Consider the following 24,963-nt stretch of genomic DNA (forward strand, 5'->3'; position numbering starts at 1 on the left):
ATATTTTTGTCTAATCTATATTAAAACATAATTTTCATAAAGCCCCCTGTATAATACAAATATTTACCTTGGATTGCCTAATATAAAAATAAGTTTTTGGGAAATTAGGGTCCAAATATAAAAGTCAAATTTTGCTGCGAATAGCTACAACCTCTAGTAAAACAATTTTTATGTGATAATTGACTGTGGTTCGGATTGGCTAATACTTAGCAACATAACTATAAATACGTAACAGTATATAAAGAGTAACACCAGCTTCTCGTGAAAGTAGTCGAGCGACCAGTACATTAGTCGTCTTATTTCCTGGCGACACCAACTACACAAATAACATCTATAAAAAGAGATGCTACGACACCTTTCTTAATTTTTTACCGCATTTTTATCACATTTACTTCTTTATTTTTGATCGTCGAAAGTAGTCGCAGAGACCTTATACCAATCATTGTCATAGCAGTTTGCCTAGGTCTAATTTGTTTTGGACTAGCATTAGCAAACGATGAATGAAGAATGTTCCTAAGTTTGTTTTCTCGGTGCGTGCTCTCCTGTCATTACTTATTAGTCTGTAACTTCTTACTGTAGTCAGTAGTCACGTACGTCCGCGGCAATACAAATCATTTTCTCATGTATACAATACTTTCTCCTTAAAAAATACACATTCATCACTTTTAACAAATTATGCCTCTAGACAAATCAAATAAGAGTGAGAAGAGTAACAATAATTCTATTTTTTTTAAAACATTTGATAGACAAATCATTTTAGTTCCACTTTTATATACACATGAAAATGTCTATAAATACACGAAGGCCCACATTATCCAATCCTCAGTAACGCGCAATGAATATGATCGTGTTGCCAATTTGACAAACATTAGATTATTCACACTTATTGGGTTAAGGTTTGTGTTCGAAGCCACATAAATGGGAACTTGTTGTATGAATGCGTAACGAGACATGCTTTGCGTCCATTTTATTCAATATAATGAATCATTAAACAACTTTTTTCTATTCGCGCATTTTTCTTTCTAATTAAATCCCTTAATCACGATAACAAGGCAAACCAATTGCATATTTTGTCGGCCAATAATTTCCCATGATGTTCTTTCTTAAAGTAAAAATTCCTGATAAGTAGTGAAACATAGTTTGTAGGAATCTTAACTATAAATATCAAACGAAATAAAACCAACCGTTTTAGCAGTTAAAGAGGTATCGATTCTGTAGAAATGCCTTTAAGAGAATCATATTGTACCTCTATAGAATATATGTGTATAATGTTTTATACCTTTGACACTTTGACTGACACTTTGAGTAAAGCGGTTACTGTTTATATAATGGAATAATTCACTCCTATGTTATTATCTAATTGGATGTGATGGTACGTAAAAAATATATAGTTTTGATATATACTTTCAGTGTGAAAAGGATGGGTTTGCATTATTTACCTTTTAAGGAATGTAAGTGTATTTGTCTGGCAATTTGGGAGTGCAAAACTGCTCGGGTTGGATTTTTGTATTTCTTGCGTAATCAAAGATTTTGGACATTCAGTTCATAGTCTCTTTAGGTTCAAAACCAGAGTAGCTAAATTATTTTTCTGTGTTGTAAATAGGATTGGAAACTAAGATTATCACTCTCCCACCATCCTCCCAAAACACTCCGCAAAGTTTTGATTTTTTTTTACCTTTTAGCTTCCATAATGAAGTAAGAAATAATTTAAGAAAGAAATCTGCAACACAATTCCACCTAAAATATTTCTTAATTTAATTTTTATTCAATCACCGGAACAAAATACCCAATACTCAAGTTTTACTGAAATCAGAAAAGAGGATATCTGGTTTAAAAAGAAACAAAAAACACATTGTAAAAAAAAAATAGTATACTTAGATACAATAATAAATATAACGGTAGAAACTAGACATCGATGAATAATTAATTATTTATTTTTTCTTTTTTTTGTTCTTGAGAAATTTTTGTTGTTAATAGTATGTAATATGTAAATTTGAATTTTTGATGGTAAAACATAAATATTATTAGTACAAATCACTTTAATTAGTACAAATCACTTTAGTAATTGTACTAACAATGAGTGGGTTGTCTACTGTCAGGTGTTACAACGATTTCCTTTGAGAATTGTGATAAACCTTCAGCAATATCAAAACTGTTAGAGAGTTGGCTTTTATGGGTATTCTACATTTTGTAATATAATATTTCGCACATATTTTGCTAGAAACCGTGTGGGTCCATTTAGTTTAAATATTTTCAAATGAAAATTTCTATCGACAATTGGTCCATTAGCCACCATATATGAACCTTTTGGTGGGTCATCAATATCAAACACAACCGTATCCATTTTTAGAGGATCTTTCATATTCTCAACTGTCTTTGTGTGCAAATATATTTATCGTATTTTGTTTTCAATAACAAAAGTAATGCTATGATGCTATGAGTAAAGTAAGTTAGCTATATCTCCTAATGTTTTGTCGCTAGAAAGGTGGAAGACAATTTGTCCACAAAAAAGAATAATAACCGTAGTAGATAAGAGCTTTTCTAACAGAGGTTTATAGCTAAGGTTTTTACTCTTTCTTTTTTGATTAAAATTAAATCAAAAATGATGAAAATAATAAGAGTTTTCTTTTGTTTAAGATGTTTAAGAATCTCTAAGAGGCAGTATCGTGTTGAGTAGTGGTTGGTGAACTCATTAAAAAAAATATATATATATCGTTGCATTTCTTTATCTTCCTTCTCTCGATAAGGGAGAAACAGTCAAAACATGTTTCGGAAACAGAAATTTTGAAGAATAAGAATATGGATTTGATGAACCCCAATAATATTCAAATGACGAAGCCCAACAAACCTGCTACAGAGCAATGGTTGGATAAGAAGAAAGAAGCAACGAAAGAAGCAACCTGCAATCAAGTTGTTGCTAAAGCAAAAACAATGAGCTGTCACAAAGGACTGCATATAGAGACGAAAAATACATTTGATGCCCCCAATCTCCTTTGTGATGATTACAAGTGTTCAAATGATTAGGGTTACATTGTCTTAGTCCTATGTATAAATAGAGTCCTATCATCTTTGTATAAACTTAAGAGAGTATCCAATAAGAAACTAAAAGAAATTTCTTCACATTATCTTAGTTCTCCATATGGTATCATAGTCATGGCGTTGTCCACTGAGCTCTATTCACAACCAGTGTTAAACATCGCAAATTGTGTCACGGTTAAGCTTACAGAGAGAAATTATTTGCTCTGGAAGTCTCAATTCGAGTTGTTTCTAAGTGGTCAAGGGCTCCTAGGGTTCATCAGTGGCTCCACTCTGCATCCCGCTTCTGCTACCAACGCCGAAAACACTCCCAATCAACCCTACCATGCCTAGATCCGGTTAGACCAAGTTGTCAGAGCTTGGCTTTGTGGTTCGCTGACAGAAGATAGCCTCACCGATCAACACAACAACATCTTAAGAGGTATGAAATTTCCTGGATGGTCACTTTAATAAGGTCTCGTCTGCTAGGTTGTTTGGTCTACAACGGAAGTTGCAAAATACTGAAAAGAAAGAGCAACCTATGCTAGATTACTTGAAAGATCTTAAGAGTGTTTGTGAGCAACTTGCCTCTGTAGGAAGTCCTGTTAGTGAGACAATAAAAATACTTGCTGCTCTAAATGGTCTAAGTCGTGAGTAGGAACCGATTAAAACTTTGATTGAGGGTACCTTGGATGCTACTCTGTCGCCTACTCTTGATGATGTGATTCCTCGTCTAACTGCATATCACGACCGCCTCATGTCTTAGAAGGAAAAAACAAATGTTACACCTCACTTGGCGTTTAATACTCATCGATTCGATGGTTCTTCCTACAACAATAGAGGCGGATACTCCACCAGAGGTAGATGATTTCATCAACAAATTTCTTCCTCCTCGGGTTCCTCAGAGTACTCTGCTGATAACAGATCTGTATGTTAGATTTGTGGAAAAGAAGGACATGCAGCGTTTAAATGTTGACATCACTTTGACAACACCTATCAGTCACCACTACTCCCTGCAGCTTTAGCTGTCCTGCGTATCACTGATGTCATAGATCAAGGAGGTCACGAGTGGGTTACAGACAGTGGTGCTACCGCGAATGTCACTAGTTCTCCGGGTCAGTTGCAGCAATCACTTCAATACGCTGGTAGTAGTTCCTTGTATCATGTTTGGAGATGGAAACTTCTTGCCTATCACACACACTGATTCTGTTATTCTACCAACGACATCAGGTATCTACCATTTAAAGATATTATAGTAGTTCCTAGTATTGCAAAATCCTTGTTGTCTGTTTCTAAGCTTTCAAGAGATCATTGAGTTTGATGCTGTTGAGGTTCTTATTAAGGATAAGGCAACAAAGAAGCTTCTCAATCTGGGTCCACATCATAATGGATTGTATACGCGCAAGGATTCACCGTTTCAAACATTCTACTCATCAAGACAACATGCAACGTCTGATGAGGTGTGGTATATACGTCTTGGACATCCTAACAACAAGATCCTAGAGCAGTTAGTGAAGAATAAAGCCATTGTTATCAATAAAAGTACCAAGCAGATATGTGAGGGATGTCATTTTGGGAAAAGTAGTCATCTTCCTTTTTCAGATTCTCAGTTTGTTGCAACTAGGCTGTTAGAAAGGATTCATTGTGATCTTTGGGGTCCTCCTCATGTTACATATGGTCAAGGCTTCAGATATTATGTAATCCTGATTGACAATTGGTCTAGATTTTTATCCATTGAAAAATAAATCAGATTTTTATTCTATATTCTGCAACTTTTAGAAGCTTGTTGAAAATCAGTTTAGCTGCAAAATTAAAATGTTTTATTGTGATGGTGGTGGTGAGTTCACAAACAAATCGTTTCTCAATCATCTGAGTCAATGTGGAATACATCAACTCATTTCTTGCCCTACACTCCTCAGCAGAATGGTCTTGCAGAGAGGAAACAAAGACATATTACTGAACTGGATCTTTCCATGATTTTTAACATCAAAGTTCCTCAGAAATTTTGAGTTGAAGCTTTCTTTACAGAAAATTTCCTGAGTAATATTCTTCCTACTACAGCTCTAGCTGAAAATCAAAATTCCAATGAGAAGCTCCATCAAGCCCCTCCAAATTACACAACTTTGAGGACATTTGGCTGCACTTGCTATCCAACTCTCAAGGACTATGATGTAAACAAATTTTATCCAAGGTCCCTCCGATGTGTTTTCTTGGGATACAACATCAAATACAAAGGCTATAGGTCTTTATATCAACCTACAGGAAGTATCTATATCAGTCGACATGTTCTATTCAATGAAACTGAGTTTCCATTCTCTGATGTATATCAACATTTTCATAACGAAGGAGGATCAAAGCTTCTGCAAGCATGGCAACAAAGCTTCCAGTTTCATGAAACACCGTCTGCTCAGAGTCAAGCTCCTTCACCCCCTGGACGAAGTCAAAATCTGTTTTCTGATGATGATTTTCCTCCTTTGAGTCGCAGAACGTCTATATCAGCTCCCATAACATTAGCTCCTTCATGACAATCACCTGTTTCTACACTTTCCAATGAAAATCCTGCAGTGGTTCAAGACTGCATTGAGTGTATGACAAGCAATGAGTCTGTCCCTATTGGCGATGATGCTCTTGTTCCACCAACCAGATCAAAGTCCCATGAAAATACAGACACAATATCAACAAAAAACTGCAATGATTCTTACTGATCAAAGGGAGAACCAAAGCTCTCAGTCAACACATCCAATGAAGACAAGATCACAATTAGGAGTGCAAAAGCCTTATCGCCGTTACGCCTTACTTACTGATAACATGATTTTCACCCAGGGTATCAACTTCCTATGCAATTGCAGTACAAAGGGTTATCAATCCAAATGATTGTTATGCTAGCAGATAAGATATGATTAGAAGCAAGCAAGTCAAGCCAAGCAATAATTGGGGTTTTATCTAACAATCCTAAAACAAGTAAAAGAAAATAAATAAACAAGAACCACACGACCTAAGCATTCGATGCAAGCATTCGAGTACATGATCGGGTGGAGAGATCGGGTCAGGAAGAAAAGTATGAACAGCTCGAAGGTATACACGAAGTTGATGATCGAGTACCAGTTCGGGTAAGGGGTCGAGTTATGAATAAAAACGTAAACAATCAAGATGCGAAAGCTCCTAAGGATGGGGTAATCGACTCCTAAGCGTTCCTGACCAATATGTGATGTCCTACATGCCTCAAACAAATATTTCCTAGACAATGAATCTCTTAAATCTTGCTAAAACACTCTCGTGATAGAAGCAATCAACCTTGGTCACTCCCCTACCCAACTCTCGTTGGAGAAACATGACCAAGCATGCATTACAAACCGATTCATTATTGTCAATAAACTCCTTACACATCTAATCTCTTCGGCTAAGTGAGTAAATCTCTAGCATTGATTGATTCAAGCATTTCAACAACATATGTCGATGGCAAAACACCCTAGATCTAGTCTCAACCTCTCGGTCTGAAAATAGCATTAAGAACATCAATCTAGAAGGAAATTTATATAAAATAAACATTCAAGCTAAGACATCCTAACTGATCAAGAACATTTATTTGTCTATCCCATCCCTAGAAACTTTATTTCACTACTCAGATCTCATGGAAGAAAGCATAAAAACACAAATAAGCGAGCATTGTATTGAAATATAATAAAAGTAAAAGAGTACAAAATTGAAAACTAGAAAGAATAGCAAAAGAAATGAAAACTGAATCCTAACAAAGTGGAAAAAGAGTTTTAGTCGCTCAGTTTCTCTTCCAGAAGCTCTCGCTCTCTGTTCTGAGGGTCTGCGGCGTGCTAGGGCGAAAGGAAGAAGAGGGAGATTTATATATGGAAACCCTTTTAACCTAGCTGCTCAGTCCTGCCCGAGGGTCTGCTCGACGGGGTGCATGAGGATAAGGTCGGGTTGTTCTTCGGGTAGGTCCTCGGGTAGGTCTTCGGGTTGTTCTTCCTGATCTTAGATCCTCCTTGATCGGGTTGAGGTTTGGACTGTTCTTCCTGCTCAATAGCTCCTTCGGGTACATGCTCGGATTTGTCCTTGTTTCTCCCCATTTTAGGCTCTAAAGCACCTGTTTTCATCCAAAATGCACAAATGCAAGAATGCAACACCCTAAATGGCATAAATGCAAATTCCTACAGTTAATGACCTAAAAATGCTAAGGTTAGGATATATATATATATAATGCAAAATATGGACAAAAAATGATGCCTAAAACATGTAGAGAGTTATCACACCCCCAAAATTAAATCTTGCTAGTCCTCTAGCAAGGAAGTAGGAGGATGAGGTTTAAAAATGGGGACTCATAACCTTTTTGTGCTAAACAAAGGATTCAAGCTATAGTCCTTAAAGATAGTTTAACGGTGCTAAGATCAATCAACATACTTACAAATATTTTTCTATGCTTACTACCATGCGTCGATCTAGTTCATCCTCCAACTAACAGTAAAGACTTGCAATTCCAAAGAACATCTCTTTCACATTCATTAAAGTGTTTGGCGAATTCTTGCAAATGGGAAGTGAATCAAGCTCAATCGGTTTCAAGGGTAAGGCTTTTTGGTAGGTGGGTTTCGAACAATATTTTTGGGTGGCTTACTCTCAAAAGAAGGAATGCTAGACAGTTATAAAAACTATCTAAGATTGAGAACAATTGAGGCATACAAAGCTTAACTCTTGATGATGTACCCTTTTTCTCATTTACTTTCTTTTTATCCAACACCCTAGAATAAAACTACCCACAACCTTGGTCTTAACTCCTTTTTTTTTTACAATCCCTAAGGTTTAAACTTTAAACATCTAGCTCTTTTTTTTTCTTTTTTTCTTTCTTTCCTAAACTCCTAATAATATACCCATACTATTATTTTTTTTTTCTTTTTCTAGGAGACTATAACAAGATCTTTCTCTTTTTTTTTTTTTTTTTTTACTTAGAGACTTAGACCCAATTAAACCGAATCTTAGGGACTTTCTCTTCTTTAATTTCTCTTTTATTCCTTAGCCCAACCCCAAATAATCATGCTAACCACCTATCTTTCAAAACTGATTCTATTAGCTAGTCCAAATGATTCTAACTTAGCTAAATCAAGAGCCAGTTCTTTGTCGTTCTCAATACTCTCAAGGTTTCACAACCTATAGCACAATGAAAAGGCCTCACTCAACAATTCACAACAAGGCTTGAAAGAAAGGTTTGGGTTCAAGGGTAGGGAAAAAGAAATCGGGTTAAACGAAAAGATTGGCAACAATGGAGTGTTAACCCGAGTTTAGAGTTACCATGAGCAAGCATTCAAATTCCATAAGCAAGATAATTTAAGTTCAGGTGAAGTCCAATAATATAGAGATGATGTAATGTTAGAGCAAGTTTCACACAAGTAGAGGAAGCTTTCAAAAGACACAAGGTTTTAAACAAGGATTTTTCATTTTTTTCCAAAGAATGATCTAGCAACAATGAACTGTGATTATGGGCTATAGCTTCAATCCTAAGGTGTGATTTTAAACAAGGTGGTTTTAATCATTGTCCCCTAAAATGCATATGCAACTACATGAACACTTTTTTTTTTTTTTAATTTTTCAAATTTGTTGGGTTTTTTATGCAAATAGATGCAGACTCAAATGAATAAAACTAGTATGCAAAAATTTAAAATAAGAGAATAAGAAAATAAAACACAATGTTGTATACATTCTCAGACCCTCCCCCAAACTTAAATTACACATTCCCTTGTGTAAATAAAAGTCTGAAAAAGAAATATGAGAATACACAAAGAAAATGAAAGAAAATGCAATGGTATAAACAATGGTTTGGATGAAAGTGGTACCTCATGGGTTGGTGAAGAAAGAGGTTGTGGCAGCCTCTATGATCGCCAACGTGTACCCAGAATCGTCACCGGCTTCAGCAGGCGCCGGGATTCGCTCATCAGAGAGCTCGATTATGTGCACAGACGACTTTCTCGGACCAGCATCCAAGGGGTTGATCGGGTAAAGCATCGCGTAGCTCATCGGGTAGGGCATCAAATATGGCATATGGTAGGTCAGAGGGAAAGGACCTGAATATTCACATAGATGTGTGCTTGATGGTGGCATCGGGTATGACATCGTGTACCCTGTCGGGTGAGGTGTCGGATAGGCATCTGAGTGGCTTCTTTGGGACCTATCGGGTCTGGTAACAGCCTCCTCTGCTTGGGGCTCGTAGGATGACGCCCTATAAGGCTCTGGAGGTGCCAATCCTCGGATTCCTCCTAGTGGTCCACTCCTCCCCGTCCATGTGGGTGCAGATGCTGAAGTGGGAGCTGAGGCACAACTTGCCTTGTCTTGCAACTCCTTGATCTGTCCTCCCATCACCTTTAGTGTGCCAGTGAGGTCTTTTACCTTCTTTGTTAAGAACTTGTTCATCCTCTTCAACCACCGGATTCTTTTGTGAGCTTCTCTTACTCCAACCGGTTGCTTTTGAGAGCAAACATACTCCTCAAAATCATAATCCTCTGAATCACCTCCTTGGCTCTGTCCAGCTGGCTCTCTCTCTTCAGCCTCTGATTCCCCCTCAGGGTTGTACAACTCCTCCAATGACGGCATGAAGTCTATGTTCTCCCCTAGCTGGATTTTTGTGCACACGATATTGGGCAGAATCATTTGAGTAGCTCCGACTGCTGGATGAACGAACTTGAAGAGTGACATGTCATTTGGCTTCTCATAAGCCAAAAATCTCGCCAATGTGAGGTAGTCGATGTCTAGCCATCTCGACTCATGTACCACTCCCTTCAGGGGCACATCACAAGCTACCAAAATTGGTGTGAACAAACCTCCTATGGAGATCTCTCCAGCTCCCTCTCGCCTCTCGGTTTTCATTGCCCAAGATTTCAGATATAGGAACTGATCAAGCAAGACAAAGACCAAACTTGTATCCGCAACATCCCCTACTAGCGGTCTACCATCCCTAGCATTATCCAAGATTCCACACAAGGCTATGTCTAGCAGTTGGAGCTCATGATCATTCACATTCCCAATTTCCTTCCTAGCAAATAGAGTGCAGGCTAGGGACTTATGAAAATACCTCAAAGCAGGGCTCCTTATTTGAGCAGATTTGGAGCTTGCGGACTTGTAGGGAAGCTTATCACCTATTGTCAGCCACAGGGATTTCATCTCCTCTTTGCTCACTTCCATGTTTTCTCCACTACCAGCCTTGAAACCATACAACTCCTCCATCTCCTTGAAGGTGAATCGGTACTCCTTGTTGCGCACGGAGAAGGTGATGAACCCGATCCCCCCATCCGGTAGCAGGGTCGGGTGGTCTTTTAAGTAGTGTAACCGCAACGTGGAAAGGAAGTGAAACGTCTCCTCCTCATAAGCTTCGAGGTTGGTTCGTATTATCTGGCCCAGGTGGCACTTGTCGAAGAGAAACTTGACATCTCTTGCGATTTCCAACTGTTTCATCGTTTCGCGGTGGGGGTAGCGGGTACCAACGAAGCTCATCTTGCGGAGGACCTTGACAAACTTGGCCGGAGTCTCCACCTCTCTTTGCTTCAGCCGCCTCGATGCCAATCGTGTGCGTTCTCTCTGCACCTCTTCGCGGTCGTGACTCTCACCCTCTGTGTCTCGATCTTCTTCTTCTGCTGCTCTCTCAGCTACTTCTTCAGTTTTTTCAGACGCAGGTCTCTTCCCTCATGCAACCGTGGCTCTGCTCCTCAACGGTGAGGTTTGGTTCTCCTCCGGTTCTCCTCCTTCGGCATCAGAATCGACCTCCATTGGGTCAGAGATGGTTCTCTCAGACGTAGACAGGTCCCTACGTGGAGGAGATCGGCGGATTGCAACCAATACTGAGCTAGGAGAGCGAACTCGGGTGTCTACACGATCGGCTGCTCGAGTACCTGCTCAGATGACGGATCGGGTTGAGCATCGGGTTGGGGATTGGAAGCATCCACTCGGCGGTTGGGAACGTGAACCGTCTCCTTCTCCCTAGGAATCGCGAGCATCCACGCTGTCACCTCCGGTTCTAGCAACGGCGGAGGTTGATCTTGTCTCCTTATTTTGGTAAGTCCTCATCTTGGGAGCCATTTTTGAATCCTTGAAAAGAGAAGAATCTAAACTCGAGATTAATAGGGTTAGTTCCCGAAAACCTTAAAGCACTCGAGTTTGAGAGAAAGGAAAAATAAGAAGATGGAAGTTAAAGAGTTTTGATCACTTATCGATTTAGTCTCGGGGAAGAAGGGGTTGGTCCTCTTTAAATGGAAGGGGTTGCCGCTAGGGTTTCACCGAGAGTGGGCTAGGGTTTTGTGGAATTCGGACTCCACTCGCCGCCCGAGTGGGAACACGATTAGGCGCGTTGGGTACGGATTCGGGTAGAGCCTCGGGTTCCCCAAAATTTCCTTTTACCATCTTTTTTTTTCTTTTAAGATATATATAAATATATGTAAACTTATAGAAATAAATTATTGTAAAAATCTAAAATAAGACAAAATAAATAAAATGAAATTAAAAGAAAATAAATGATACCTTTGGGATTTCCTCCCAAGTGAGCTTGTTTTAAGTCACTTAGCTTGACTCTTCATGCTCTTCAAGCATGGTTTTTTGGAGGGAGAGGTTCTGGAATCCTCTCCACTAAAACAGACTGGTTCAACCGATTTTTCTGGTCTTGTCCTGGTTCCACAACAAATGTAATATTAGCTTGATGCTTGATTCCTCTTGGTTTGGCCTCGGTGGAGAAAGCTTGACCATCAATGGCTGGCTTTTTAATTCCTTCCTTGATGTCAAATTCCATCTATTACTGCTCCTACTGTTGCCAAGAACGGTCTTCCTATGATCAGTGGATCGTCTGGTTCCTTATCCATATCAAGGATCATGAGATCAGTAGGAACTTCCACTCTTCCAATCCTGAGAGGTAAGTTTTCCAGTATACCAATGGGGTGTCTGATTGTTCTGTCAGCTATAACCAAATACAGACTACTTGGTTTAAAATTGCTGAAACCCATCTTGTTGGCAACTGATAGTGACATGATGCTGACTGAAGCTCCCAAATCGCACAAGCATTTATTGAAAATCCGAAGGCCTATTGAACATGGCAAAGTAAAAGATCCGCGATCCTCCAATTTCTCCTTAATTCGCAGTTCAGGATCTAAACACACTTCACTCCTCAGAATTGCATTCCCAATCTCTTTGACAGTTTCCTTTACCTCAATCTCCAGCTGAGCTGTCTCCTTGATGATTTGTTCTCGAAGTTCGTGTGGTGGCAAGAGCTTAGGAGGTGGAGTTTTTTTGTTTGGACATACGCTCTGCAAGCGCTTCTAATTGGATGTCAAGAGCAGCTCTGAACCTTTTCTCTAATTCCCCTTCCTCATCTTGAGGAAGTTGAGGTTGATCTGTCATCTGAACATCCACCCGATGTATAATCCGATCACCTTCATTGGGTATGTCATTGGGTTCAGCCTCGGGTGGTGCATTGGTTTGCGATTCTTGAACCTGTGCTCGGTTATAAGCTCGATCACTCTCCTTGAGTTAGGGATCATGTTCATACTCGGATATGTAGTACTGGTGCTCATACATCCCATAGTGATCCATATCCTCCCCATCTTGAACATCGTTGTCCTCAGTGAGGTAGTCCTCAAAATCATGATCAAGAAAGATGGCCTGAGCAGTGGCTTAATCTTTTGGGTTCTGAACAGCTTTACCTGGAATATGGTTGAGTTTTGGAGGTGGTTGGGTGTTGTGTTGGCCTTCTAGGTATCTCAACTTAGTGTTGAGAGAATCATACTTGGCATTCAGGTCATTGTACCCAGAATCCATCTTGTTGCTCATCTCCGCAAACCATTTTGCATTGTCCATAGCGGCCGATGCTTGATTTTATATCATCTGCTGAATTAGGCTGCGTAGGTCACCTTCTTGAGATTGGTTATGCGGGCCTTGCTGTGGTAGGAATCCAGGTGGGGCAATTGGTTGGTGGTAATTACAAGAATACTGCTACTTAGGAGCATAACCTTGATTGTATTGGACAAAAGGCTTTTGCTGGCCTTGGTTCCCTTGGACTGCGGATGGGTAGATTTGGTCTCTAGGATTCGCAACATTCGGGTTACGGTATGACAGATTCGGGTTCGGTTTGTAGTTGTTGTACCCTTTGTTGTAACATCCTTGATTGTTGATGTAGTTCACATCCTCTTGCTGAGCACTCTCCCCATCTTGTTGCTGAAACTGGTCTTTCTCTGAGATGGCATGGACATGCTGCTGCTGGTTGAGGAGTTTGTCCAATTTGTCATTGAGGGCTTTCATGTCTCTCTTGTACTTAGCATCATCCTTGCCAAAAGATTGTATAGTGCGATCATACTCCTCATTGTAATGCCCATTAGATTGAGCCAAGTTCTCCACTAGATCCCAACCTTCATCAACATCCTTATTGAGGAAGTTACCATTACTAGCGTTGTCCAGCAACATCCTGATCTTAGAGACTACACCTTGGTACAATGTACTTAGCAATGAAGCATTGCTGAAGCTATGATGAGGGCATCTGCTTGTGTATCCCTTGAAACATTCCCAAGCTTTACTGAACGTCTCATTTCTCTTCTGAACAAAGCTGGAGATGTCATTTCGCTGTAGTTGGAGAAGAATTTGGCGAGGAACGCCTTTTTGCATTCTTCCCAAGTGGTGATGGACTCCTTGGGAAGTGATTTCTCCCAGATGTGTGCTTTGTCTCCCAAAGAAAATGGGAAAAGCCGGAGTTTGAACCCATCTTCACTAACTCCATTTATCTTGGTTAGGCTACAGAGCCTATCAAACTCATCCAGATGGTCCAATGGGTCCTCTATTGGCTGTCCATGAAACTTGTTGCTCTGTATCATCTGGATGAGACTACTCTTGATCTCAAAGTTATTGTTTTGAACAGAAGGTGGCACAATGCCATATCTTTGAGTGTGAGTAGATGGAGAATCTCCTGCTCCTATGTTGGTCCTTTCTTGAGGAGCTGGTGGACCATTCTGATTATTCATAGCCTCCTCAATTGTTGTTGGTTGCGGTTGTGGTACTTGTTGTTGACGGAGTAACCTTGGTCTGTCGATGTTGTCGATGAAAGGACTCAAGTGTTGGTTACCCTTGGATCGTGTTTCATGCACAATCAGTTAACCGAGTGAGTACACGAAGGTCGACCCGAACTAGGTGATCGAGTGACGGGTCGGGTGGGTACTCGAGTTGTATCTGAAATGCAAAACAAAAAAACACGAAAGTAAACAAGTCAGTTCCAAACCAAAGTATGGAATAGAACTTGATCTAGCAAGTGCTGAAATCTTTAACGTAGCAAATAAAATTCAACCAAATGGCAACAACGCCAAATTGATAACAGGATTTTCACCCAGGGAATCAATTCCCTATGCAGTTGTAGTACAAAGGGTTATCAATCGAAATGGTTGTTATGCTAGCAGATAAGATATGATCAGAAGCAAGCAAGTCAAGCCAAGCAATAATTGAGGTTTTATCTAACAATCCTAAAACAAGTAAAAGAAAATAAATAAACAAGAACCACACGACCTAAGCATTCGATGCAAGCATTCGAGTACATGATCGGGTCAGGAAGAAAAGTATGAACAGCTCGAAGGTATACACGAATTTGATGATCGAGTACCAGTTCGGGTAAGGGGTCGAGTTATGAATAAAAACGTAAACAATCAAGATGCGAAAGCTCCTAAGGATGGGGTAATCGACTCCTAAGCGTTCCTGACCAATATGTGATGTCCTACATGCCTCAAACAAATATTTCCTAGACAATGAATCTCTTAAATCTTGCTAAAACACTCTCGTGATAGAAGCAATCAACCTTGGTCACTCCCCTACCCAACTCTCGTTGGAGAAACATGACCAAGCATGCATTACAAACCGATTCATTATTGTCAATAAACTCCTTACACATCTAATCTCTTCGGCTAAGTGAGTAAATCTCTAGCATTGATTGATTCAAGCATTTCAACAACATATGTCGATGGCAAAACACCCTAGATCTAGTCTCAACCTCTCGGTCTGAAAATAGCATTAAGAACATCAATCTAGAAGGAAATTTATATAAAATAAACATTCAAGCTAAGACATCCTAACTGATCAAGAACATTTATTTGTCTATCCCATCCCTAGAAACTTTATTTCACTACTCAGATCTCATGGAAGAAAGCATAAAAACACAAATAATCGAAAATTGCATTGTATTGAAAATAAAATAAAAGTAGAAGAGTACAGAATCGAAAACAAGAAAGAATTGCAAAAGAAATGAAAACTGAATCTTAACAAAGTGGAAAAAGAGTTTTAGTCGCTCAGTTTCTCTCCCAGAAGCTCTCGCTCTTTGTTCTGAGGGACGGCGGCGTGCTAGGGCGAGAGGAAGAAGAGGGGGGTTTATATATAGAAATCTTTTAACCTAGCTGCTCAGTCCTGCCCGAGGGTCTGCTCGATGGGGTGCACGAGGATAAGGTCGGGTTGTTCCTCGGGTAGGTCTTCGGGTTGTTCTTCCTTCTCTTAGATCCTCCTCGATCGGGTTGAGGTTCGGACTGTTCTTCCTGCTCAATAGCTCCTTCGGGTACATACTCGGATTTGACCTTGTTTCTCCCCATTTTAGGCTCTAAAGCACCTGTTTTCATCCAAAATGCACAAATGCAAGAATGCAACACCCTAAATGGCCTAAATGCAAATTCCTATAGTTAATGACCTAAAAATGCTAAGGTTAGGGTATATATAATGCAAAATATGGACAAAGAAGGATCCTCTCAAAACCTCTCATCTAGAGAGTTATCGCTTACTCTCAAAACCTCTCATCTAGAACCCAAGACAGTAACAGAGGCACTGAAGCAGGAGGGATGGACTGATGCAATGAATGAAGAGATTGATAACTGCAAAGAAAGAAACACGTTCTCCCTAGTACCACCTGAACCAAATATGATATCATTGGATATAAATGGGTTTTTCGAACAAAACTCAACGCAGATGGTTCCCTATATAGGTTGCGGGCTAGACTAGTGGCTAAAGGGTTTCATCAGGAAGGAGTTGACTATTTTGAAACCTATAATCCAGTTGTAAGCACCGCTACTATACGTCAAGTTCTTCATGCAGCCATAATAATGCAGTGGGAACTGAAGCAGTTGGATGTTAAAAATGCTTTTTTTGCACGGTGATCTTACTGAAGATGTATACATGTTCCAACACCAGGATTTGTTGACAAGATCAAACCAAATCATGTTTGGAAGCTTCATAAATCCCTCTATGGACTCAAACAATCACCAACAGCCTAGTATGATAAGTTTAGTACATTCTTACAAGAATTTGGTTTCTTTTGTAACATGTAGGATCCTTCTCTGTTCATATATGATAGAGGATCCTACATGATTCTGCTACTGCTCTATGTGGATGATATGGTCATCACTGGTGGAAATGTAACTCCCCGACCGCCACCTCTTAGTGGGCCCCATGTCCAATCCCAGTCAATGGGTCCAGTTTTCTTAATGGGCCTCACATCCTCTCACTAGGCCTATGAGCCCATCTATATCCGACGGCCGGTTTGCTACGCCCAGGAGATTTTTAAAGAATTGTTATCGTCCCTACAAATTACCACATAATCTTTCCCTGTATTTTGTCCTCACTCACACAGTTTCGACAGGCACTTCCCTGAAGGTCACCCATCCTAATACTACTCCAGCATAAGCACACTTAACTTTGGAGTTATGTGAGGACCCTTGACTGAAACGATTAGTGCACTTTGGTGTCATAGGTGGCCAAATCATTTTTTTTTAAACCTCTCTGCAAACCGGGGTGTCACAAGCAACCCAACTCTTCTCAACAAGCTCCTGGAAAATATGAATCAAGCCTTCAAAATGAAAGATCTGGAAAAACTCCAATACTTCTTGGGAATACAAGCCACAAATCATGAAGATGGTATGTTTCTCTCACAACAGAAATATGCAGAGGACCTTCTCAAAGTCATTGGAATGTTTGATTGTGCTCCAATGCCTACACCTCTGCCAGAACAACTCAACCAAGTGCCACATCAGAAGGAATTTTTTTTCCAACCCAACATACTTCAGAAGTTTGGTTGGGAAATTACAGTATCTCACTTTAACAAGACCTGATATCCAGTTAGCTGTAAATTTTGTCTGTCAAAAAATGCATGCTCCAACCATATCTGGCTTTCACTTGCTCAAAAGAATTCTCAGATATATCAAAGGAACAGCAACGATGGGCATATCAGTAAAAATACTGATTTCAAGCTAAGCGCCTACAGTGACAGTAGCCATTCCGACTGCAAAGAAACAAGATGGTCAACAGCAGGTTACTGCACATTTCTTGGTAACAATATCATCTCTTGGTCCTCAAAATGACAGTCTTCAGTCTCTAAGAGTTCAACCGAAGCTGAGTACATATCATTGTCTAAAACTGCTATAGAGTTAGCTTGGATCAATAACATGCTTCGCTATATACGCATTCCCCAACCAGATACTCTAGAGCTCTATGGTGACAACCTCTCTTTCATATACCTTGCCGCTAATATAGTCTTCCACTCTCGGACAAAGCATTTTGAAACTCACTATCACTATGTTCGCGAAAGAGTAGCTTTGGGAGCTTTGGTTGTGAAGCATGTGCCATCGCATCAACAAATTGCTGACATATTTACAAAGTCACTTCTGCTTAAACCTTTTGCTGAGCTACGGTACAAACATGGTGTGGTCTTGCCACCCACACTAAGTTTGCAGGGGAGTATAAGGGAGTAACTGTCAAAACCTGTTTTCAAAACAAAGGTTTTGAAGAGTAAGAATATGGATTTGGTGAAGCCCAATAAAATTCAGATGACGAAGCCCAACAAGCCTGCTACAGAGCAACGGTCGGATAAGAAGAAGGAAGTAACGAAGGAAGCTTCCTGCAGTCAAGCCATTGCTAAAGCAAAAGCATTGAGCTGTCACAAAGTACTGTAGATAGAGAAGAAGAATATGTTTGATGCCCTCAATCTCCTTTGTGATTATGACAAATGTTCAAATGATTAGGGTTGTATTTTCTCAGTCCTATGTATAAATAGAGTGCTATCATCTTAGTATAAACTTAAGAGAGTATTCAATAAGAAACGAAAAGAATTTTCTTCACATTATCTTAGTTCTCCATACTCTCTTTATCACAAATCTCTCCAATTCAGCAACTCAGGCGGGACGACTGCTTGCAGATTCACAACTTCTTTCTCTCTATGGAGAAACCTAAACAATTCGGTGGTCACCATCTGCGAATTCGGTGAACCAAATATAGAATAACTTTCAGGTTTGTCTCTATTGATTCTTTTTTTTTTTTAATTCTTGAATCTAGCTTTAAACTTTATTGGTGTTTCTATATGTAAATGACTCCTTTTTTTTTTGATTAGAAACAAAAAGTATTTAAAAAACTTTTTGAGGATCTAATGAATCTGGATTTGCCTTTGTTGGAGTGTGTTGATTACTCAGTTGTTTGGTGTTTTGGTAATCAGATTTTTCAAAAATTCGAGTGTGGAAGAGCGAGAGCTTGCTGAGCTGTTGATGGAGTATCAGGTCTCTTAGCCAATGATTTCATTTATTTATTTATTTCATAAGCCTCATTGTTTGAAGTTTGATTTATAACACTATTTGTTTACTTGGTCTACAGAACAAGCGTGGTGGGAGGGACAAATTACATCTCATGGTTCTGCCTCAGTCAAATTTTGATCACCCTGAGAAAGGAGATAGATGCTCTCTGTGGTAAAGCTTCATTTCCCGTCTCTGAGATTAGTGTGATGTTATTACTAGATAAGAGATTGTGGTTTCATTAGAACTTATCATAATGATTGTGCTGCATATTTCCATTTAGTTGTAGCCATGGAGCTTGCTCTCTCATTGGAGAAGCTACTAGGCCGGGAAGGTTATTACATAGTAGTACATCTTGTAAAGATTAAGTGGCTTTGTTACAATTGAGAGAGACTAAGAGCTTTGGCCTGCAGTTTTATGACATGTTTTTTAAATGGCCACTCGTTAGGTTGATGCATCTAGTTAATTAGGTTTGGACTTTTTAGTTTTTTCTTCATCATTTATATGATTTAACAAATTTTTTCCTTGTCAAAGTTGTGTGGAGGGTTGAACCTCTTAGCTATGTTTGTTATTTATGTGACTTTTTCAACTGTGTATCTTAGGAGGGCATTTGAATGTTACAGCTAAAGTCAAAGCTCCCAAGAGAAGTAGACCACCCATCACAAATCTTTGTCTTATCATGTTTCTGACCAAGGAACGGGAATGCTACAGGTGGACTTGGTGAGGAGACATTGTTTTCCTTTCCTGTGTACTGGAAGGAATGGAGATAATCGGCGTGTGCTTAGTGGCCACTGGTTTGCTCGTAAAGGTGGCCTAGACTGGTTTGCTCAAGTAATCCATTGTTCTGTCTTTCCTTCTATTTGTCAGCTCAGGCTACATCATTGCTTCAGTTTGAACACAAACAAGACATACTCAACTTATCTTATAGACAATATCTTTCTGGCATATTGTTTCATAAAATCGTTAGTTTTGTTACATATTATTTCACAGAATAAATAAAAAAAGTTCTTAAGAACCCAACTAGAAATTCTAGTATTAGAGGGAAAAAAGTGAAGAAGTTCTTAAAATCCCTATTATGAATTCTATCATTGGAGTTGGGAGATGGTCTAACAAATAGAATAATAAAAGAAGATAATTCAATACGCAAATTTATAAGAGGGGTATTCAACTTGATACTTTAAGATTTTTAAAAAAGAAAATGAAAATGTGATTCTCTGAGATTTGTTTATTAAACTTTGGGTGATTTTAAAATATTTTACAACACAATACCAATAGAATATCAGATCAATAGTTGGAGCTATATCCTCAGTTCATGTACGATGGTGATGTTTTTTTTTTGTGTCAAATAATAATTTGATCGAAATCTCCATGAGCTCAAGGGAGAGAGAGAACCTCAACCTGAAAATTTAAAGTATAACCAGAAAAAGCTAACGAACTCGTAGTTCCTAGACGTGAACCGTCGTCATCTGCCAGAGGTTATGCTTCATGTTAGTCTGTTTCACCTTTCGCTGTTGAACCTCCTCGACAATGGCCGCCTCCACCGTAGCAACAACAGTCACAATCGCAGCAACCGTCTTCACAACCACAACAGCGGACACATTCACAACCGCAACCCAATGGTTAATCTTCCTTGCAGTTAGCTATGTTCCTCGAAGAGGTTTGTGAACATTCCGGCGGGGGAGCTTCTTTGCTGGAGAAGATTGGATTTAACTGGTTTAGTGTTGTGAAGATTACTTTTCCTCTGATCCAAACCAACATAATTCATTATTCCTTTACTCTGCCTCTGGTGATGCTGCAGCAAACCCAGAAAACTCGACGTCTCAGGCTGAGACCGGTGGAGAAGGTGGCTGGTGATTGGTGGGGGTTTTTGGCTTCAAGATCTTCGGTCTTTTTTTTTTCTTTGAAATCTTTCAAAATTCCATCTCTATAGGTATGATTTTGATTGTCATACTTTTCAACTAAAAAACAAAAGAAAGTCTCCTAAAATCATACAAAGTAGCAAGTTTTAAAAAAGTTGTGATATTTTGAATAACAAGAGATTTCAAGTAAGTTTTAAAAATTACTGATTGAATAACAAGAGATTCTGAATCATTTTAAAGGATTTCACATAAATCTTAAGTTGAATAACATAGGATTTCATAAGATTTTTAAAAATCCTCAATTGAATAACAAATGATTTTAAGAAGGACATTTCTATGGGTGAACCTCTCTTATTCACCCCCACTTAATTAATGAAACAAATTATTAATTAAAGAAACAAAATCTGTATATTATTCAATTTTAAAGTTATTAATTCTAAACATTATATTATAGTTTTTAATTATAAAATCTAAATCCAAATTACTTTTTTTATAAACCCAAACCGACATATAATTTTGTTTATTTGTGTAATTTAAACACTAACCACTCTTTTATAAACCCAAATTGAAATACAATTTTGTTTAATTGTAAAATCTAAACCCTAACCACTATTTTTTAAACCCAAACTGACATATAGTTTTCTTTAATTATAAAATCTAAACCCTAACTACTCTTTTATAAAGCCAAACCGACATATAACTTTGTTTGATTGTAAAATCTAAACTCTAAACCCTAACCACTCTTTTGTAAACCCAAACCGACATATAATTTCGTTTAATTATAAAATCTAAACCCTAGTCACTATTTTGTAAACCCAAACCGACATATAATTTTGTTTAATTGTAAAATCTAAACCCTAATCACTTTTTTTTGAAAACCCAAACCGACATATAATTTTGTTTAATTGTAAATTTACACTCTAATCATTCTTTTATAAACTCAAACCAACATAATTTCCTTATTAAAAAATCTACAGAATTTGTTTCCTTAATTTATTTTGTCTTTTTGTTTTAATTTTGATTTATTTTATAAATATGATATGACATGACGTCTTGTTGTATTTTGATTGGTTAATTAAGACGGGATGAATAAAAGTGGTTCATCCTAGGGGTGAACCCACAAAATTTTCCTTTAAGAATATTCTACGATCATTTAGAATGTCAAATTCAATACCCCTCTAAATAAATGTTAATGTTTATGGTCCTTGAACAACTTAGTATTCACTGATTATAGAAATTCGTTTTATAGTTAGATCTGAAAAGTATCCAAATTAGTTGAATCCAATTTTGGATAGTGGATATGCATTAGATAATGTTTTAATTATTTCTGTTTGGCTCAATATCTTACTCTTCGTTACTCCAAATTGGGTATTACTTTGTAATCATCATTCGAAGATAATGTTTTAATTAGTTAAAGTATGTTGAATCTTCTCAAATGAAAGTTATATTTTTTTCATTAATAAAAAAATGTATACCTAATTAAATTAATTTGATTTTTAAGTTAACTTTTGTTCGAATAAGACCTAATATACCTTATCGCCTTAAAAAACAAATGACAGTATATTAAAATAACTGGTATGATAATTTGAATATATCTGTTTCTCTTTTACTAAATGCTCTTATAATAAATCAATTAGGTCCTGTATTAGGTAGAAAAGGTTGTATAAAGTTTTTTTTTTTTTTTTTTTCTCAGATTGATTGAATTGGCCGCATTGGATCTGTTAACTATTTTGTTTTGATTCTTGATCAATATAAGTTAATTTCTATGAAAAAGAAGAAAAAAAAAGCATTGTAAAACGTTTCTCTAAACAAGAAAGAACATACAAAAAAAAAGGAGAAGGGAAAAAAGAAATATGCCACAAAAGGGCCTTGTGAGCCTGCCTCGGCCCATACACTAATCAGCCATAAAAAATCAAAAAGGCAACTGCGTCACCCGGGTCTATTGCTTGGAAGGCAATTATCCTAACCGTTGGACTACAGACGCTTCTGGTACAACAAATGTTTATAAACATTTATAATTTTAGATTGTTTCCAAATCATACAGAATCAGACTTAGTGATTGATTTAGCTTGTTGGAAGAACAGGCTGATACTATTTAAGGTCTTAGTATACTGCTAGCAGCTAACTAAACTCTTCAGGTCTTTTTTGCTTCGGAGAGCCGTTGCCACAACCCACGACGAACCTCACTCCAAACCAACTTTGTCAAAAACCACTTTCTCTTCTTTTTGAATATATATTTTTTCTTTTGGCTCTCTTCTTCGTTTCCCTCTCAACTTTTCTCTTTTTGTTTCTATCTCGCAATTTTCAAAAAAAGAATCTCCTTCTTTGTTTTGAACAAACAAAATGTATCTGCTTTTATTTACTTTCTGGCATTTATTTCAATTTTGAAACTTGAGTATCCTTCAGACTTCAACTCTTGTTGTTTTAGTTTTATGAAATTAAGTATCAAGAACTGAGAGGATGATGAAAAGATCACCATTTCGTTACAAGATGAGGCAGAGTCTCTCTGATATCACTAACTCTCAGTCTCACGAAGAGCTTAATACTTGTCCGGAATTGCGTGAACATGTAAACCGGCTAATGAAGGTTACTTTCTCATTCTTGCATACTTTAAATTCTCTATCATTTTTTTTTTTTTTTTTTTTTTTTTTTTAATTTTCATTTACTGAATGTGATTTTGACAGGAGAATATAGCATTGGTTAAGCTTCTTGAGGAAAGAGAGTATCCTTTTGTTCTATGTAGCTTCATTTTTGGTAACTTGTTGATGTAATGAAAATTCAAGAAAATGTTATTTTCTTTAACAATAAAAGTAAAACAATTGAGCTAAGTAGATACGAATTGCGGAATCTACGTGAAGGCATACAGAAATTGCAAGTTCAGAATTGGAGCCTTGCTCAATCAAATTCCCAATTCTTAGGCGTAAGTTTCCTTGTCCCCTTCGTTTTCTTGATTCTCTCTTCGATACAGAGTCTCATCAGTGAAAAAATTTGTTTGCAGGAGATCATTTTAGCCAAAACCAAGGTGAATGAAACCATAAACTCTCTCTGGTCTTATGTTTTTAGAGTTGCTTTGTGTAAGATTAGATAAATTTTCAGGTGAAAGCATTGCACCACGAGGTTACTTGCAAAGATGCTCTCTTAAAGTATAAATGTTGTGAACTAGAGGTTTGAACATGTTTTGCTGTTTCACTTATTTTTTCTTCAAGTTTTTATTTGGATGTGTATTGACGATATTAATTCACACTTTCAAATCAGAGAGGCGAAAACACACAACAGAGAAATGTACTAACAAGTGAGAATGTGTTAGATATAACGGATGAAGACTCACCGTCACCGAGACCTTTTGTACCAAACAGAAGGCGATTTATCAGAAGCAAATGTATGTATACATATATATCTCATCATCTTCTTGTTTAGCTGATAACTATTGTTACTACAGATTGATCTTATATATTCCTTGATGGTTTTATCAATAGCCTTAGGAGCATCTACTGCACACAAGATTGAGGCAGAAAAAGTGAAATCTGAAACCAAAAGGTTTTCACTTTAACCCTTTAAATTCATGTTTCACTATGCTTTGTAGTGTCTTAATCGTTATGTTACAGGAGGCAGTCACGAAGGAGATCAGCGAGAGTGAGATCATCAGCAACTCAAGAATTGACTGAGAATCTGTTTGAGATCGAAGATCTTCAGCTTACAATGCCTAATGACATGGAATCACATGCTGGAAAGAAAGGAAGAGGTAGAGTTACGAACAAGACATCAAGATTTTAAAGTCCATGCGAAATGTTGTATTTGAAAGAAGCAATGCATGACCTTTTCTATAAGAAAGCTCGATATATCTAATAAACATTTTTCGAATGTGAGGCGAGAATGGGTTGACGAACACAAATACAAAGCGAGTTTATTTTTTCCATGATTGGAATAAAAGTTCAGAGAACATGAGATATTATATTACTCATATATCTATATTTTGCTTATTCGTAGCATAGCATGTATTTGTCATGCATTTAGATAGGATAACTAGTTGTTTTGTATCATTTTCTAGTCTCTTTTATACACTTTGCATATTTAGGTAGTTCTTGCATCATCTTTGCATACATTGTGCATTTCAGAGTATTTCAGGTATCTACGTCGGAAACACACCGTTCGAGCCACGTTTCGAGCCACGTCTCGAGCCATCCAGTTAAGCCACGTTTCGAGCCACATCTCGAGCCATCCAGTCGAGCCCATCTTCGAGCCACTCGGTCGAGCCACCCATCACGCGCGTCACTCGACATTGTTTGAGCCACGATGAAATTGCACATCTCAGGAAGACACCCTGTCTCACACACTTCAGGAGATTCCCAAACTGACTCTTTGCCTTGTCGTTTTAAGTTTTAGGGATTTACATGTTTTTACTATAAATACATTTTGTTCAGTCTTGGCTTGAGACATCTTTTATCTCATTTAGTTCTTTTCCTTAAGGTTTTACCTAGCCACCAAAAACGTTCTCAGACTTTGTAATCCGACATCTTTGAGTTTATTCAGTTTTTGCATTT

General features: G+C 38.0%; 1 protein-coding gene and 1 non-coding gene across 2 annotated transcripts; both read left to right on the plus strand.

Moving 5' to 3' along the window:
• Positions 1-13,507: 13,507 nt before the first annotated feature.
• LOC147945834 (small nucleolar RNA R71) lies at positions 13,508-13,612 on the plus strand. Its single transcript, XR_015597898.1, has one exon. It is a non-coding gene; the product is annotated as a small nucleolar RNA R71 (small nucleolar RNA).
• A 9,081-nt stretch (positions 13,613-22,693) lies between these two features.
• On the plus strand, positions 22,694-24,377 carry LOC104780345 (uncharacterized). The gene is made up of 8 exons (XM_010504843.3): positions 22,694-23,008; positions 23,107-23,144; positions 23,234-23,342; positions 23,421-23,444; positions 23,519-23,587; positions 23,678-23,801; positions 23,899-23,959; positions 24,028-24,377. The coding sequence occupies exons 1-8, from the start codon at positions 22,883-22,885 to the stop codon at positions 24,194-24,196; spliced, it is 720 nt and encodes a 239-aa protein (XP_010503145.2). The 5' UTR covers positions 22,694-22,882; the 3' UTR covers positions 24,197-24,377.
• The last annotated feature ends 586 nt before the right edge of the window (positions 24,378-24,963 follow it).

Source organism: Camelina sativa, chromosome 4 (assembly GCF_030686135.1).
Source record: "Camelina sativa cultivar CO46 ecotype springtype chromosome 4, ASM3068613v1".
In the NCBI taxonomy this organism is placed as follows: domain Eukaryota; kingdom Viridiplantae; phylum Streptophyta; class Magnoliopsida; order Brassicales; family Brassicaceae; genus Camelina; species Camelina sativa.

Excerpts from the sequence above, each read along its gene's own strand:
- LOC104780345 (XM_010504843.3), top strand. The coding sequence starts at position 22,883 with ATGATGAAAAGATCACCATTTCGTTACAAGATGAGGCAGAGTCTCTCT. Across the intron at positions 23,343-23,420 it reads CAAATTCCCAATTCTTAGGC|GAGATCATTTTAGCCAAAAC; the intron begins GTAAGTTTCCTT and ends ATTTGTTTGCAG. Across the intron at positions 23,445-23,518 it reads TCATTTTAGCCAAAACCAAG|GTGAAAGCATTGCACCACGA; the intron begins GTGAATGAAACC and ends ATAAATTTTCAG.